Source organism: Mobula hypostoma, chromosome 26 (assembly GCF_963921235.1).
Source record: "Mobula hypostoma chromosome 26, sMobHyp1.1, whole genome shotgun sequence".
Lineage (NCBI taxonomy): Eukaryota > Metazoa > Chordata > Chondrichthyes > Myliobatiformes > Myliobatidae > Mobula > Mobula hypostoma.
The window spans coordinates 4,217,634-4,236,763 of NC_086122.1; the positions used below are offsets into that span (position 1 = coordinate 4,217,634).

General features: G+C 40.7%; 1 protein-coding gene across 1 annotated transcript in view; it reads left to right on the plus strand.

Annotated features, from left to right (window-relative positions):
* The window catches only part of col16a1 (collagen, type XVI, alpha 1), a 414,952-nt gene that overhangs the window by 303,748 nt on the left and 92,074 nt on the right, over positions 1 to 19,130 (plus strand). Inside the window, exon 42 of the mRNA XM_063033604.1 lies at positions 654 to 707. Coding sequence (XP_062889674.1) covers positions 654 to 707 — 54 coding nt within the window. The remainder of the gene's footprint in view (positions 1 to 653; positions 708 to 19,130) is intronic.

A 19,130-nucleotide genomic window follows, 5' to 3' on the forward strand; every position in this document is an offset into this window, starting at 1 on the left:
CACATCCCTCACTGTGACACCGACACACCCCACACCCCTCACTGTGACACTGACACACCCCACACTGCTCACTGTGACACTGACACACCCCATACCCCTCACTGTCTCCGACGCACTCCACACCCCTCACTGTGACACCGACACACCCCACACCCCTCACTGTGACACTGACACACCCCACATCCCTCACTGTGACACCGACACACCCCACACCTCTCACTGTATCAGTGATGCACACCCCATACCCCTCACTGTGACACCGACACACCCCTCACCCCTGACTCTAACACCAACGCACCCCACACCGCTCACTGTGACACTGACACACCCCACACCTCTCACTGTATCGGTGATACACACCCCACACCCCTCACTGTGCCAGCGACGCACCCCACACCACTCACTGTATCGGTGATACACACCACACAGCTGGACAGGGAAGTGTGCTTCCTTTGGTTTCCAGTTTTCAGAAACCCACTTAAACATGGGCCCTCATCTCCTTGGGTATCAGGGAAAAAGCCATCCTTCCTGCCAGGACTAAAGCAGACCATCTCTACTGGATGCCTTCCTTGAGCCCTCCCTATTGCCACTGGCATCTACCGTCCCCAGCACTGGGGTAACCCTTCCATCTAACACTGTGTTCACTTTTCTAGGGAATTCCCGGGAATGATGGCTTGCCAGGTGTGCCTGGGCTTCCGGGGGAAGTGGTAAGTACTATAGTAATCAGTGTAAAGATCAATGGGAATGCTTTCCCATATTCTGGTGATGACTGCAGCACCAGCCTGTCGATGCCCCTCCACACCGGGAGCTCCAGCCTCTGGAGACAGCTTCAGTTATGGTTCGCCATCAGCTCTCTGTGTTCTCTTGAGAATAGTGTTATTAATCCTGATAAATAAGGTGTCTCCATGTGGGAGGGACTCCAGCTGAGGATCTGCGTTTCTCAGCTCTTTCAGATGATCAGAAACTCAGAGTCCTGTGACCGACCTGAACACCATCTGCCTTTTGCAGGAATTGGGTTAGAGTATGTACCAGTCTGGTTCTGTCCAACTCTGCCCCACTGGAATGTCTCTGAGGAGCTGGAGCAGTCTCCAGGACCCACAGGAACAGTCACCCCAGTCACTCACTCTGGCCATGGTTCCTCCACACAGCTCAGCTCATTCTTCACAGTGCCAGGGTTCCTTCTGCCTAATGCCAATGGTCCTCTGTGAGTTTGCAATTCGTCCAAGCTGCTTTCTTTCTGCAAGTTGTCAAATTAATGTAAATATTCCTACTATGCAGATCCTCTGCATAAAATCCATTCTTTGAACATTATTCCCCTCATTGACTAATCAGCAGCATCATGCACACAATCTGTCTGTCAAAAAGTAAAACTTCAGATTCTGCAAATCTGAATGAAACTTAGAGAAGACTGGAATCACTCAGCAGTTCAGGCAGTGTATATGGAAGGAGAAGCAGGGTTAACGTTTCACACCAGTGACAAATAACGCTTCAAGACAAGTGTATGGAAGTCATGGAGAAAGATAATTTTTGTCCCTGAGAGAGGTTCCTTCACTGGTATTTCAGCAGAGTAAGACAGGGGCTGGGAGAGGTGGTTTGGGAGCACTGTCTGGAGAGCAAAACAATATCTAGTTAGTGAGGTAGTAAGAGTTCAGAGTCAGCATATTCCTGGAACATAAAACATAGAATATCAGTGCACCATCCAGGCCCTCATAGCTAATCTAACCCTTCCGTCTCACATAACTTTCCACTTTTCTTTCATCCAGGAGTTTCATAAATGCCCTATTGTATTGTGTTCTGCCATCCCCCATGGCAGAGTACTCCAGGCACTTATATTCTCTGTGGAGAAAAACTTACCTCGGACATGCCAGCTATTTTTTCAAATCGCCTTAAAATGATGCCCTCTTGTATTAACCATTGGTCATTTGAAAACCAGCTAGCAAACAATATCCAAGTGGATAGAAACATAGAAAACCTACAGCACAATACAGGCCCTTTGGCCCACAAAGCTGTGCCGAGCATATCCTTACCTTAGAAATTACCTCGGTGGGGGGGATGTCACGTGATGACGTGGGATTGAGATGTGTAAGTCCAGCTATCCCATGAAAAATCAGCAAAGTACCGTTTAAACAAAGCAAAGTGAATAAATACTTCCCGAAAACTACTTATAAGCTTTTCAAGACTATTTTACGATATGCCTCGTAAACCACAACAGAAGAAATCTGTTGTTGCGAAGTCGCCGCGAGATGGGAAGGAAAAAGGGCCTACTGCAGAGATGGAGCCTCAAATTCAGCTTGGATCTCCTTCGGAGGAGACGTATTTTATGTCCGACGTAGAAGAACAGGGAGCAATGGCAGCGGTAGCGGTCCCTAGGGAGAAGATGCCGGAATTGCGCATGCGCAAATCGATACAACTCAAACTACGAGAACCGACAGCCACTGCAAGTGAAAGTGACTCACAGTCAGAATTGGATTCCGCAGAGAATACAGATGAAGAAGAGGAGGAAGAATTGGAAGAGACTGGAAGTAAAGGATGCGATGCAGACATAAGAGAGGCTTTATTGCAAGTGATGGCTGAACTAAGAAAATTAAGAACAGAGACATGAAGATGTGCTATGATAAAGTTATGAAAAGAGGACAAAATGGATAAGAAACTTCAAAAGTTGGAAAGAACAATGGAGCATATTAACGATAGAATGGAAAAAACAGAAAATGATATGCTTGTCTGGAAAACAGAAATCGACTGTTGGAGAAAGTGGACGTGTTGGAAAATTTTAGTAGATGAAATAACATTAAAATTGTTGGTCATAAAGAAGGTATAGAGGGAGACAATCCAATAGAATTTTTTCAAAGATGGATCCCGGAAACTTTGCAAATGAAAGAGGAAGACCAATCAATTGAAATTGAGCAGGCACATAGAGCTGTAAGACCAAAACCACAAGATGACCAATATCCACGATCAATTTTAATAAAATTTAATAAGATTTCCAGACAAAGAAAGGATTCTACAGGTGGCTGCCCAAGCTGCCAAGAAGGAAAAAGGGCCACTGATGATAGAAGGGAAGAAAATTTTTTTCTACCCTGACATAAGTTATGAGCTTTTGAAGAGAAGGAAGAAATTTAATCCACTGAAAAAAGTCCTATGGGATCACGGTTATCAATTCATATTGCGTTATCCTGCAATATAGATTTTTTTGGCTGGCGGAGAAAAAAGATTTTTTGACGATTACTGGAAAGCGGAGGAGTTTGTGTGAGATTCTTTGAATATTCACCAGATACAAGAACAAACCCAGGGAAGTGAGATGGATTGAAGATGAAGACTGGGTCAAGGAATAGACCTGCTGGATTTTTAAAGGCGGATGAATATATAAATATATTAATTATATGATGGAGGGGAAGAAAGGTTAAAATTTGAGGAATATTAGCTGGGAATAGTGATATTAATTTTATATATATATATAATATACACACAATTTTTTGTTACGGGGGAGCTGGAAGAAATACTGACCAATCGCTATGCTATTCATGTGGCAATAGCCACGACCCGCAAAATGGAGGGGGGTAGTGTTGTGTATCTTTTCATTCACAACATTACTAGGGGGCTATTTTGTTATTTCTCTTTTTGTATCATATCTATCTTTTATTTCTTTCTTTTTACCTGGATGATTGGGAGGGAAACACATAGCAACGTGGTGAGGTTCAAAGAGATTCGCCAAGGAACTATGAGAGTTGAGAAGCTAAGTAATGTTTTAGATTGGAGTAACTTTAAGAATAATGACTAATTTTCTTACTGAAAAGAAGAATTTTTTGAGTTTTAATGTTAATGGACTTAATGGACTGGTGAAAAGAAAAAGAATCTTAACACATTAAGAAAATGAAGGTAGATTTAGCTGTCTTACAGGAAAAGCATTTAATAGAAACAGAACATCAGAAATTAAAGAGAGATTGGGTGGGTAGTGTTGCAGTTTCATTAAATTCAAAAGTGAGGGGAGTAGCAATTTTGATCAATAAAATGTTACCAATTAGAATACAAAATATAATAACCGATTCTGCGGGGAGATATGTGATTATACACTGTCAACTTTTTTCTGAATTATGGACTTTCATGAATATTTATGCACCAAATGAAAATGATGCAAAATTCATACAAGAAGCTTTTTTGAATTTGGCTGATGCACATGAAAAAATATTAATAGGAGGGGATTTTAATTTTTGCCAAGACCCAGGCTTAGATAGATCAACTAAGGCTGTCACAAAATCAAAGGTAGTAAAACTAACTTTATCGTTGATGAAAGATTTAAATTTGATTGATATATGGAGAAGAATTAATCCTAAAGAAAGAGACTATTCGTTCTATTCTCATAGACACAAAACTTATTCAAGGATAGATCTTTTCCTATTATCAATGCATATTCAACACAGAGTGAAAAATATGGAATATAAAGCAAGAATATTGTCAGATCATTCTCCTCTATTAATGACAATAATAATGACTGATAAGGAAGAAACATAGAAACATAGAAAATAGGTGCAGGAGTAGGCCATTTGGCCCTTCAAGCCTACACCACCATTTATTATGATCATGGCTGATCATCCAACTCAGAACCCTGCACCAGCCTTCCCTCCATACCCCCTGATCCCCGTAGCCACAAGGGCCATATCTAACTCCCTCTTAAACATAGCCAATGAACCGGCCTCAACTGTTTCCTGTGGCAGAGAATTCCACAGATTCACCACTCTCAGTGTGAAGAAGTTTTTCCTAATCTCAGTCCTAAAAGGCTTCCCCTTTATCCTCAAACTGTGACCCCTCGTTCTGGACTTCCCCAACATCGGGAACAATCTTCCTGCATCTAGCCTGTCCAATCCCTTTAGGATTTTATACGTTTCAATCAGATCCCCCCTCAATCTTCTAAATTCCAACGAGTACAAGCCTAGTTCATCCAGTCTTTCTTCATATGAAAGTCCTGCCATCCCAGGAATCAATCTGGTGAACCTTCTTTGTACTCCCTCTACGGCAAGGATGTCTTTCCTCAGATTAGGGGACCAAAACTGCACACAATACTCCAGGTGTGGTCTCACCAAGGCGTTGTACAACTGCAGTAGTACAAGGGGTGGCTTATAGATGGAGATTTAATTCAACATTATTAAAACATCAAGATTTTTGTGATTTTATGAAAAAGCAGATCCAATTTTTTTTGGATACAAACTCTCATTCAGTGGATGATAAATTTATACTATGGGATGCGATGAAAGCATATTTGAGGGGTCAGATAATAAGTTATATGTCTAAAATTAAGAAAGAATATATGGCAGAACTAGATCAACTGGAAAAAGATTACAAAATTAGAAAAAGAATCTCAAAGACATATGACAGAAGAAAAACGAAAGCAACTTTTCAATAAGAAGTTACAACATAATACGCTTCAGACATACAGAATGGAAAAAGCAATCATAAGAACTAAGCAAAGATATTATAAGTTAGGTGAGAGAGCACATAAAATTCTTGCTTGGCAGTTGAAAACAGAACAAGCTTCCAAAACAATAAATGCAATTAGAACAAGTGCAAATAAAATTACTTATAAACCTTTAGAAATTAATGAAACCTTCAGAAGTTTCTATTCTGAATTATATCAATCAGAATCACAAAATGATGTTAATGAGATAGAAAGGTTTTTATCACAGGTAACTTCCAAAATTGAATTCGGAAGAACAGAAGGGATTAGATATGCCTTTTACATTAAAAGAGGTTGAAGAAGCTTTAGCATCACTCCAAAGTAATAAATCTCCAGGAGAAGATGGTTTTCCACCTGAATTTTATAAAAAGTTTAAAGATTTATTATTTCCTCCCTTTATGGAGTTAATACGTCAAGCAGAAAAAATGCATAAACTCCCAGAATCTTTTTCAACAGTGATTGTTATAGTATTGCCAAAAAAAGACAGAGATCCTTTAAAACCAGCATCATACAGGCCTATTTCTTTGTTGAACACAGATTATAAAATAATAGCAAAAATTTTATCGAATAGATTATCTAAATATTTACCAAAATTAATACATATGGATCAAACAGGATTTATTAAAAATAGACAATTGGCAGATAATGTAACTCAGCTACTCAGTATAATTCATTTGGCACAAAAAAGGGAGGAGATAAGTATAGTAGTAGCCTTGGATGCAGAAAAAGCATTTGATAGATTAGAATGGGATTTTTTATTTAAGTTATTAGAAAAATATGGGTTATGAACATAGGAAAAAAACCATAGAAACTACAGCACAGAAACAGGCCTTTTGGCCCTTCTTGGCTGTGCCGAACCATTTTCCGCCTAGTCCCACTGACCTGCACACGGACCATATCCCTCCATACACCTCCCATCCATGTATCTGTCCAATTTATTCTTAAAAGTTATTAAAGAACCCGCAATTACCACCTCATCTGGCAGCTCATTCCACACTCCCACCACTCTTTGTGTGAAGAAGCCCCCACTAATGTTCCCTTTAAACTTTTCCCCCCTCACCCTTAACCCATGTCCTCTGGTTTTTTTCTCCCCTTGCCTCAGTGGAAAAAACCTGCTTGCATTCACTCTATCTATACCCATCATAATTTTATATACCTCTATCAAATCTCCCCTCATTCTTCTACGCTCCAGGGAAAAAAGTCCTAACCTATTCAACCGTTCTCTGTAACTGAGTTTCTCAAGTCCTGGCAACATCCTTGTAAACCTTCTCTGCACTCTTTCAACCTTATTTATATCCTTCCTGTAATTTGGTGACCAAAACTGAACACAATACTCCAGATTTGGCCTCACCAATGCTTTATACAACCTCATTATACATTCCAGCTCTTATACTCAATACTTTTATTAATAAAGACCAATGTACCAAAAGCTCTCTTTATGACCCTATCTACTTGTGACGCCACTTTTAGGGAATTTTGTATCTGTATTCCCAGATCCCTCTGTTCTACTGCACTCCTCAGTGCCTTACCATTAACCCTGTATGTTCTACCTTGGTTTGTCCTTCCAAAGTGCAATACCTCACACTTGTCTGTATTAAACTCCATTTGCCATTTTTCAGCCCATTTTTCCAGCTGATCCAAGTCCCTCTGCAGGCTCTGAAAACCTTCCTCACTGTCTACTACACCTCCAATCTTTGTATCATCATCAAATTTGCTGATCCAATTTACCACATTATCATCCAGATCATTGATATAGATGACAAATAACAATGGACCCAGCACTGATCCCTGTGGCACACTACTAGTCACAGGCCTCCACACAGAGAAGCAATTCTCTACCACCACTCTTTGGCTTCTTCCATTGAGCCAATGTCTAATCCAGTTTACCACCTCTCCATGTATAATTAGTGACTGAATTTTCCTAACTAACCTCCCATGCGGGACCTTGTCAAAGGACTTACTGAAATCCATGTAGACAATATCCACTGCCTTCCCTTCATCCACTTCCCTGGTAACCTCCTCGAAAAACTCCAATAGATTGGTCAAACATGACCTGCCACGCACAAAGCCATGTTGACTCTCCCTGATAAGTCCCTGTCTATCCAAATGCTTGTAGATTCTGTCTCTTAGTACTCCCTCCAATAACTTACCTACTACCGACGTTAAACTCACCGGCCTATAATTTCCCGGATTACTTTTCGATCCTTTTTTAAACAACGGAACAACATGAGCCACTCTCCAATCCTCCGGCACCTCACCCGTAGACAACGACATTTTAAATATTTCTTCCAGGGCCCCTGCAATTTCAACACTAGTCTCCTTCAAGGTCCGAGGGAACACTCTGTCATGTCTTGGGGATTTATCCACTTTAATTTTCCTCAAGACAGCAAGCACCTCCTCCTTTTCAATCTGCACAGTTTCCATGATCTCACTACTTGATTCCCTCAATTCCAAAGACTTCATGCCAGTTTCCTTAGTAAATACAGATGCAAAAAACCTACTTAAGATCTCCCCCATTTCCTTTGGTTCCGCACATAGTCGACCACTCTGATCTTCAAGAGGACCAAATTTATCCCTTACAACCTTTTGCTCTTAATATACCTGTAAAAACATCTTTTATAAACTGGATTAAAACTTTAAATACTAACCCTAATGCTAAAGTAATGACAAATACTCAAATTTCAACACCATTCCAGTTAAAAAGGTCAACTGGACAAGGTTAACAACAGGAATTCTGCAGATGCTGGAAATTCAAGCAACACACATCAAAGTTGCTGGTGAATGCAGCAGGCCAGGCAGCGTCTGTAGAAGAGGTGCAGTCGACGATTCAGGCCGAGACCCTTCGTCAGGACTAACTGAAGGAAGAGTGAGGAAGGGATTTGAAAGTTGGAGGGGGAGGGGGAGATCCAAAATTATAGGAGAAGACAGGAGGGGGAGGGATAGAGCCAAGAACTGGACAGGTGATAGGCAAAAGGGGATACAAGAGGATCATGGGACAGGAGGTCCGGGAAGAAAGACAAGCGGGGGGGTACCCAGAGGATGGGTAAAAGGTATATTCAGAGGGACAGAGGGAGAAAAAGGAGAGTGAGAGAAAGAATGTGTGCATAAAAATAAGTAACAGATGGGATACGAGGGGGAGGTGGGGCCTTAGCGGAAGTTAGAGAAGTCGATGTTCATGCCATCAGGTTAGAGGCTACCCAGACGGAATATAAGGTGTTGTTCCTCCAACCTGAGTGTGGCTTCATCTTTACAGTAGAGGAGGCCGTGGATAGACATGTCAGAATGGGAATGGGTTGTGGAATTAAAATGTGTGGCCACTGGTCCTTCCATCCCCCATCAGGAAGGTCTCAAAGCTCTACGCTTCTTTTTGGATTCCAGACCTAATCAGTTCCCCTCTACCACCACTCTGCTCCGTCTAGCGGAATTAGTCTTACTCTTAATAATTGCTCCTTTGGCTCCTCCCACTTCCTCCAAACTAAAGGTGTAGCTATGGGCACCCGTATGGGTCCTAGCTATGCCTGTCTTTTTGTTGGGTTTGTGGAACAATCTATGTTCCGTGCCTATTCTGGTATCTGTCCCCCACTTTTCCTTCGCTACATCGACGACTGCATTGGCACTGCTTCCTGCACGCATGCAGAACTCGTTGACTTTATTAACTTTGCCTCCAACTTTCACCCTGCCCTCAAGTTTACCTGGTCTATTTCCGACACCTCCCTCCCCTTTCTAGATCTTTGTTTCTGTCTCTGGAGACAGCTTATCCACTGATGTCTACTATAAGCCTACTGACTGTCACAGCTATCTGAACTATTCCTCTTCTCACCCTGTCTCTTGCAAAAACGCCATCCCCTTCTCGCAATCTCGCAATTCCTCTGTCTCCGCCGCATCTGCTCTCAGGATGAGGCTTTTCATTCTAGGACGAGGGAGATGTCTTCCTTTTTTAAAGAAAGGGGCTTCCCTTCCTCCACTATCAACTCTGCTCTTAAAACGCATCTCCCCCATTTCACGTACATCTGCCATCCTCCATCCTCCCGCCACCCCACTAGGAATAGGGTTCCCCTGGTCCTCACCTACCACCCCACCAGCCTCCGGGTCCAACATATTATTCTCCGTAACTTCCGCCACCTCCAACGGGATCCCACCACTAAGCACATCTTTCCCTCCCCGTCTCTCTCTGCATTCCACAGGAATCGCTCCCTACACAACTCCCTTGTCTATTCGTCCCCCCCATCCCTCCCCACTGATCTCCCTCCTGGCACTTATCCGTGTAAGCGGAACAAGTGCTACACATGCCCTTACACTTCCTCCCTTACCACCATTCAGGGCCCCAAACAGTCCTTCCAGGTGAGGCAACACTTCACTCGAGTGAGTCGACTGGGGTGATATACTGTGTCCGGTGCTCCCGATGTGGCCTTTTATATGTTGGCGAGACCCAACGCAGACTGGGAGACCGCTTTGCTGAACATCTACGCTCTGTCCGCCAGAGAAAGCAGGATCTCCCAGTGGCCACACATTTTAATTCCACATCCCATTCCCATTCTGACATGTCTATCCACGGCCTCCTCTACTGTAAAGATGAAGCCACACTCAGGTTGGAGGAACAACACCTTATATTCCGTCTGAGTAGCCTCTAACCTGATGGCATGAACGTCGACTTCTCTAACTTCCGCTAAGGCCCCACCTCCCCCTCATACCCCATCTGTTACTCATTTTTGTGCACACATTCTTTCTCTCACTCTCCTTTTTCTCCCTCTGTCCCTCTGAATATACCTCTTGCCCATCCTCTGGGTCCCCCCCCCCACTTGTCTTTCTTCCCGGACCTCCTGTCCCATGATCCTCTCGTATCCCCTTTTGCCTATCACCTGTCCAGCTCTTGGCTCTATCCCTCCCCCTCCTGTCTTCTCCTATCATTTTGGATCTCCCCCTCCCCTCCAACTTTCAAATCCCTTACTCATTTTTCCTTCAGTTAGTCCTGACAAAGGGTCTCGGCCTGAAACGTTGACTGCACCTCTTCCTACAGATGCTGCCTGGCCTGCTGCGTTCACCAGCAACTTTGATGTGTGTAACTAGACAAGGTTGTCCATTATCACCTGCTTTATTTGTACTGGCGATAGAGCCATTAGCAGAACTAATTAGAATTGATCCAGATATTATGGGTTTTAGAGTTAATCAGGAGGAATATAAAATTAATCTTTTTGCTGATGTTTTGATTTGCTTAACAAATCCACAGCATTTGTTACATAAATTATCTTCTAGATTGGATGAATATGGGAAAGTATCAGGGTATAAAATAAATTGGGATAGAAGTAAAATTTTACCTCTTACTAAGGGAGACTATATCCAATGTCGATTAGCAACCCAATTTACATGGCCGGTAAATGGTATAAAGTATTTAGGTATAAGACTTGATAATGATGTAAAGAATTTATATAGATTTAATTATTTTCCACTATTGAAAAAAATTCAAGAAGATCTTGAAAAATGGATGATACTACCAATAACATTAGTGGGTAGAGTCAATGTTGTAAAAATGAATATATTTCCTAGATTACAGTATTTGTTTCAAACATTATCAATACAATTGCCATAGAAATTTTTTCAAGAGTTAAATAAATGTGTGAGAAAATTTCTTTGGAAAGGTAAGAGGTCAAGAATATCATTGGAAAAATTGACATGTAAATTTGAGTTAGGAGGGTTACAACTTCCAAACTTTAAAAACTATTATAAAGCAAATCAACTTAGATTTATTGCATCTTTCTTTGACGAATGAAAACCGGCATGGATTAGAACAGAATTAGATAAGATAGGGGAAAATATACCTGAAGATTTTATATATAAATGGGAATCTAAATGGATACGGGAAAAGAAAGAATCTCCTATATTAAAACATTTGATTGATCTATGGAATAAGATAAATGTTGATAATGAAATAAAGAAATCGTTATTAGCAAGGAGACCTTTGTTCCAAAACAGACTTATTCCTTTTACAATGGATAACCGACTTTTATATAATTGGCACCAAAAAGGGATTAGATCTATAGGAGACTTATGAACGAGGTATATTGATGTCATTTGAACAACTAAAGAATAAGTATAAAATATCAAGTAACACTTTCTTTTGTTACCTTCAACTAAGGGCTTACTTAAAAGGCAAACTGGGTCAAACAATGTTTTTGCCAAAACCTAATGAAATTGAAATTTTAATTCAAAAAGGAAAAATTAAAAAATTTATTTCTTGTATGTATAATTTGATTCAAAAACAGACAATTAAACAAGGAATCCACAAGTCAAAACAAAAATGGGAAACGGATCTGAATATTAACATTGATGAAACAAATTGGTCAAGACTGTGTCTTGACAGTATGACAAATACAATAAACGTTCTACTTAGATTAGTACAATATAAATTTTTACACCAATTATATATTACACTGCAAAAAATAAATAGATTAAATTCAAATTTATCTGATCAATGCTTTCGGTGTAATTAAGAAATTGGTACTTTCTTACATTCTGCTTAGTCTTGTTCTAAAATTCAACCTTTTTGGATAAATTTAAGAGTCTTATTGGAAATTACTGGAACTCAACTTCCACATAACCCTGTATTATTTCTATTAGGTGATAATGAAGAGATAAAACCGAAACTTAAACTGAATAAATATCAGAAAGAATTCATAAAAATTGCATTGGCAGTAGCTAAGAAGGCTATAGCAGTTACTTGGAAATCCGATTCGTATTTAAGTATGAATTGTTGGAACAATGAAATGGCTAGTTCTATTCCACTCGAAAAAATTACTTATAATTTAAGAGATAAATATGAAACATTTTTGAATATTTGGCGCCCTTATTTACAAAAGATAGGATGGCATATTTAGTTGCTCCGATGATAAAGAAGTTGGTCCCTTGGGGAAAGTAATAAATAAATATACTAAATTTATTTTGAATCCCATGGAGCATGTGGAAACTTTCCAATATCCTGGCAGTTTTTTTTTCTTCTTTCTTTCTTTCTATTTTTTTCGGGTAGGAGTATATATCAGGGGGAAAGGTTAAGGGGAGGGGGGAGGGTAGACATTATCTTTTCATGTATTCACTTTGAAAATTCAATAAAAATTATATTTAAAAAAAAAGAAATTACCTCTATTTTTCTAAGCTCCATGTACCTGTCCAGGAGTCTCTTTAAAGACCCTATCGTATCCACTTCCACCACTGTCTCTGGCAGCCCATTCCACGCACTCACCATGTAAAAAACTTCCCCAGACCTACTTCAAGCACCTTAAAACTGCGCCCTGGCATGCTAGCCATTTCAGCCCTGGGAAAAAACCTCTGACTATCCACACGATCAATGCCTCTCATCATCTTATACACCTCTATCAAGTCACCTCTCATCCTCCGTCGCTCCAAAGTGAATTGTAATATACAATCGCCATGATCTTTTTCTGCAGTGAATACTGAAGTAAGGTATTCATTAAGTACCTCTGCTGTCTCCTCCAGTTCCATACACACTTTTCCACTGTCACACTTGATTGGTCCTATTCTGTCACGTTTTATCCTCTTGCTCTTCACATACTTGTAGAATGCCTTGGGGTTTTCCTTAATCCTATCCGCCAAGACCTTCTCATAGCCCCTACCAGCTTTCGCCTTCCCACCCTCACCCCACCTTCTTTATAGGGCTTTTGCCCCCTCCCTGTAGAGTCCTGATAAAGGGTTCCGGCCTGAAACATTGACTGATCATTTCCATGGATGCTGCCTGGCCTGCTGAGTTCCTCCAGCGTGTTGTGAGACCAGTTAGCCTGACTTCAGTGGTTGGGAAGATGTTGGAGTCAATTGTTAAGGATGAAGTTATGGAGTACTTGGTGACACAGGACAAGACAGGGCAAAATCAGCATGGTTTCCTTAAGGGAACATTTTGCCTGATGAACCTGTTAGAATTCTTTGAAGAGATTACAAGTAAGATAGATTAAAGGGGTTGTAGTTGATGCTGTATATTTAGACTCTCAGAAGGCCTTTGACAAGGTCCCGCAGATGAGACTGCTTACCAAGTTAAGAGCCCATGGTATTATAGGAATGTTACTGGCATGGTTAGAGCATTGGCTGATTGGTAGGAGGCAGCAAGTGGGAGTAAATGGATCCTTGCTTGGTTGGCTGCCAGTGACTAGTGGTGTTCTGCAGGAATCGGTGTTGGAACCACTTCTTTTCATGCTACATTTCAATGATTTAGATGATGGAATAGATAGCTTTGTTTCCAAGTTTGCAGCTGACACAAAGATTGGTGGAGAGGCAGTATTTTGCAGCAGTCTTCACTGTGGAAGACACCAACAGTATGCCACAAATTAAAGAGTGTTAGGAGCCAGAGATGAATATATTAAAGAGAAGGTGCTTGGGAAAAATGGAAAGTCTGAAGGCAGGGAAGTCGCTTCGACCAGATGGACTACACCCAAGGGTTCTAAAAGAGGTATTTGAAGTGAATGTAGAGGTATTACTAATGATCTTTCAAGAATCACTAGATTCTGGAATGGTTCTGGAGGACTGGAAAATTGCAAATGTCACTCCACTCTTTAAGGGTGAGGGAGGCAAAAGACAGGAAATTATAGGTCAGTTAGCCTGACTTCAGTAGTTTGGAAAATGTTGGAGTCCATTATTAAGACCATAGACTAAGGAGAAGAACTGGACCCATTGAGCCTAGTCCGCCATTCCATCATGGCTGATTTATTATCCCTCTCAAACCTATACTCCTACCTTCCTTCCATCATCTTTGATGCCCTGACTAATCAAGAACCTATCAAACTGCTGTTTAAATGTATCCAATGACTTGATTTTTAAAGGCATTGTGGCAACGAATTCCTCAGGTTCGCCACCCTCTGGCTAAAGAAATTCCTCTTCATCTAAATGGAATTCCCTCCATTCTGAGACTGTCCTAGGAAACATATTCTCTGCATCCACTCTATCTTAGCCTATCTATTAATGAGGTTTCTGGGTACTTGGAGGCACATGATAAAATAGGCCAACGTCAACATTGTTTTCTAAAGGGGAAATCTTCCCTGACAAATCTGTTGGAATTATTTGAGGAAATAACAGGCAGTATAAAGGAGAGTCAGCGGATATTGTTTATTTGGATTTTCTGGTGCCCATTGAAAAGGTGTCTCACATGAGGCAGCTAAGCAAGATAAGGACCCATGGTATTACAGGAAAGATACCAGCATGGGTGGAAGGAGACAGAGTGGGAGTAAAGAGGATCTCCTTTGATTTGCTGCTGATGACTAGTGGTGTTCCACAGAAGTTGGTGTTGGGACTATTTCTTTTCACATTATATGTCAATGATTTAGATGATGGATTTGATGGATTTGTAGCCATGTTTGCAAACAATAGAAGGGTGGATGGAGGAACAAGTAGTGTTAAGGAAGCAGGAGATGCAGAAGGACTTAGACAGTTTAAGAGAATAGAAACATAGAAAATCGACAGCACAATACAGGCCCTTCAGCCCACAAAGCTGTGCCAAACATGTCCTTACCTGAGAAATTACTGAGGGTTACCCATAACCCTCTGTTTTTCTGAGCTCCATATACCTATCCAGGAGTCTTGTAAAAGACCCTATCGTATCCACCTCCACCACCATCACCGGCAGCCCATTCCATGCACTCACCACTCTCTGTGTAAAAAAAATTTACCCTGATATCTCCTCTGTACCTATTTCCAAGTACCTTAAAACTGTGCTCTCTCGTGCCAGCTATTTCAACCCTGGGAAAAAGCCTCTGACTATCCATACGATCAATGCCTCTCATCATCTTATAAAGCTCTATCAGGTCATCTCTCATCCTCTGCCACTCCAAGGAGAAAAGGCCAAGTTCACTCAACCTATTCTCATAAGGCATGCTCCCCAATCCAGGCAACATCCTTGTAAATCTTCTCTGCACCTTTTCTAAAGTTTCTACATCCTTCCTGCAGTGAGGCGACCAGAACTGAGCACAGTACTCCAAGTAGGGTCTGACCAGGGTCCTATATAGCTGTAACATTACCTCTCAGCTCCTAAACTCAGTCCCAAGATTGATGAAGGCCAATGCACTGTATGCTTTCTTAACCACAGAGTCAACCTGCACGGCAGCCTTGAGTGTCCTATGGACTTGGACCCCAAGATCCCTCTGATCCTCCACACTGCCAAGAGTCTTACCATTAATGCTATATTCTGTCATCATATTTGACCTACCAAAATGAACCACCTCACACTTATCTAGGTTGAACTCCATCTACCACTTCTCAGCCCATTTTTGCATCATATCAATGTCCTGCTGTAACCTATGTCCACACAATCCACAGCACCTCCACCCTTTGTGTCATCAGCAAATTTACTAACTCATCCCTCCACTTCTTCATCCCGGTCATTTATAAAAATCACGAAGAGTAGGGGTCCCAGAACAGATCCCTGAGGCACACCACTGGTGACCGAACTCCATACATAATATGACCCGTCTACAACCACTCTTTGCCTTCAGTGGGCAAGCCAGTTCTGGATCCACAAAGCAATTTCCCTTTGGATCCCATACCCCTTTACTTTCTCAATAAGTCTTGCATGGAGTATCTGTCAAATGCCTTGCTGAAATCCATATACACTACATCTACTGCTCTACCATCATCAATTCGTTTGGTCATATCCTCAAAAAATTCAATCAGACTCGTAAGGCATGACCTGCCTTTGACAAAGCCATGCTGATTATTCCTAATCATATTATGCCTCAGCAAATGTTCATAAATCCTGCCTCTCAGGATGTTCTCCATCAACTTACCAACCACTGAAGTAAGGCTCACTGGTCTATAGTTTCCTGGCTATCTTTACTCCCTTTCTTGAATAATGGAACAACATCCGCAATCCTCTGGAACCTCTCCCATCCCCATTGATGATGCAAAGGTGATTGCCAGAGGCTCAGCAGTTCCCTCCCTCGCCTCTCACAGTAGCCTGGGCTACATCTTGTCCGGTCCTGGTTGCTTATCGAACTTGATGCTTTCCAAAAGCTCCTGCACATCCTCTTTCTTAATATCTACATTCTCAATCTTTTCAGTCCGCTGTAAGTCATCCCTACAATCGCCAAGATCCTTTTCTGTAGTGGATACTGAAGCAAAGTACTCATTAAGTACCTCTGCTATCTCCTCCAGTTCCATACACACTTTTCCACTGTCACACTTGATTGGTCCTATTCCCTCATGTATTATCCTCTTGCTCTTAACATACTTGTGGAATGCCTTGGGGTTTTCCTTAATCCTGTCCAGCAAGGCCTTCTCATGGCCCCTTCTGGCTCTCCTAATTTCTTTCCTAAATGCTTTCCTAACTTGTTTGTTCCTATCCCTCTCCAATGCTATGGTAAAGGAGATAGAGTTGTGATCACTATCTCCAAAATGCTCTCCCGCTGAGAGATCTGACACCTGACCAACAATACCAAATGAAGTACAGCCTCTCCTCTTGTAGGCTTATCTACATATTGTTTCAAGAAACCTTCTTGAACACACCTAACAAACTCCACCCCATCTAAACCCCTTGCCCTAGGGAGATGTCAATCGATATTTGGGAAATTAAAATCTCCCACCACGACAACCCTGTTATTATTACACCTTTCCAGAATCTGTCTCCCTATCTGTTCTTCAATGTTCCTGTTACTATTGGGTGGTCTATAAAAAACACCCAGCAGGGTTATTGACCCCTTCCGGTTCCTGACTTCCACCCACAGAGACTCCGTAGACATCTATCCATGTCTTCCTCCTTTTCTGCAGCCATAACACTATCTCTGATCAACAGTGCCACACCCCACCTCTTTTGCCTCCCTCCCTGTCCTTTCTGAAACATCTAAAGCCTGGCACTTGAAGTAACCATTCCTGCCCCTGAGCCATCCAAGTCTCTGTAATGGCCACAACATCATAGCCCCAAGTACTGATCCATGCTCTAAGCTCATGCGTTTTGTTCATAATACTCCTTGCCTTAAAATAGGCACATCTCAAACCTTCGGTCTGAGCACGTCCCTTCTCGATCACCTGCCAATCCTCCCTCTCGCACTGTCTCCAAGCTTTCTCTATTTGTGAGTTAACCACCTCTTCCGCCATCTCTTCAGTTTGGGTCCTACCCCGCCCCAGTTTCTTTTCAATATTTTTTATTAGTTTCTACATAGAAGAATATAGTACAAGAAAGTATATATAAAAGGTCAAAAATGATAAGAAAAAAACTACCAATTGCATTGTATCTATTCATAATAACAATCTCATTACCCTGTATTCATGTAGGTTAGTCAATAGTTATATTGAAATATACTAATTTATTGCAAAAAAAGAGTCTAACCCATGCCAAGACCAAAGCTGTTAATATTAAGGAGAAAAAAAGGCAAGTACCTTCTTGTATAATAAAAATTAATAATAGCCAACATCTAAACTTAAACAACAAATTGAGGGTTTTGAAAGTAATTCAGAAAGCGTCCCCACAATGTTGGAAAGTCTTAATGAGATTCAGAAATTAAATAATGAATCTTCTCTAAATCTAACGATGACATAACGTCGCATAACCATTGAGCATGGGATGGAGGAAAAACATCTTTCCATTTAAACAAAAGCACCCTCCTAGCTATAAGAGAGCTAAAAGCCAAAATATGTAATTCAGATGTCTTCAGCTAGATATCTTGTCCTGCAACAATACCAAATAGGGCCGTCAGAGGATTAGACTTAAAATTGACTTTGAAAAGTAAAGAAAAAGTTTGAAAAACTTCCTTCCAATATTTTTCAAGACATGGACAAGTCCAAAACATATGAATTAATGAAATTTCTCCATTATTACATCAGTCACAGTAGGAAGGTATGTCCGAATAAAAACGAGATAGCTTATCTTTAGTCATATGGGCTCTATGAAGGAATTGTACGAGGGAATGGCGAGCACATAGTGATGAAGTATTAATCAGTTTAAAAATTTCATTCCAAGTTTCCTCATTTATTGAAGTCTGTAAATCTTGTTCCCAGAGATTCTTGATTTTATTTAAAGGAACATTCCTCATCTCCAATAACATACCATAAATATTAGATATTGAACCTTTATGAAAAGGTGTCAAATTAAAAATTACATCTAGTAAGTTTTTATCTGAGTTTATAGGAAATGTGCATAATTGAGACCTTAGGAAGACTCTGACTTGTGAATATCTAAAAAAGTGAGTCTTGGGTAAGCTATATTTAGCTGACAATTGCTCAAGTGAAAAAAGATTTCCTGCAATCAACAGATCCCAAAAACATTTAATACCCAACTTGTCCCATTCTTTAAAAACTAAATCAGTCATGGAGGGTTTAAAAAAAATTAAAATAAATGGGACTAGAAAGGGAAAATCTCAATAAACCACAATGTTTTCTAAATTGAATCCAGATCCTCAGAGTGTGTTTAACTACTAAATTATCAGTTAGTTTACTTACAATTAAAGGAAGTGAGGATCCAAGAAGAGAAATAATACAAAATTTAATAACAGAGTTGGCTTCTAAAGAAACCCATACCGGACAGTCTACATGATTAATATAATACAGCCAAAATGTAAGATATCATATATTAACTGCCCAATAGTAGAACTTAAAATTAGGTAAGGCTAAACCTCCAGACTTTTTAGGTTTTTGAAGATGAACTTTATTTAAATGAGGACGTTTATTTTTCCATATATAGAAGGATAAAATAGATTCA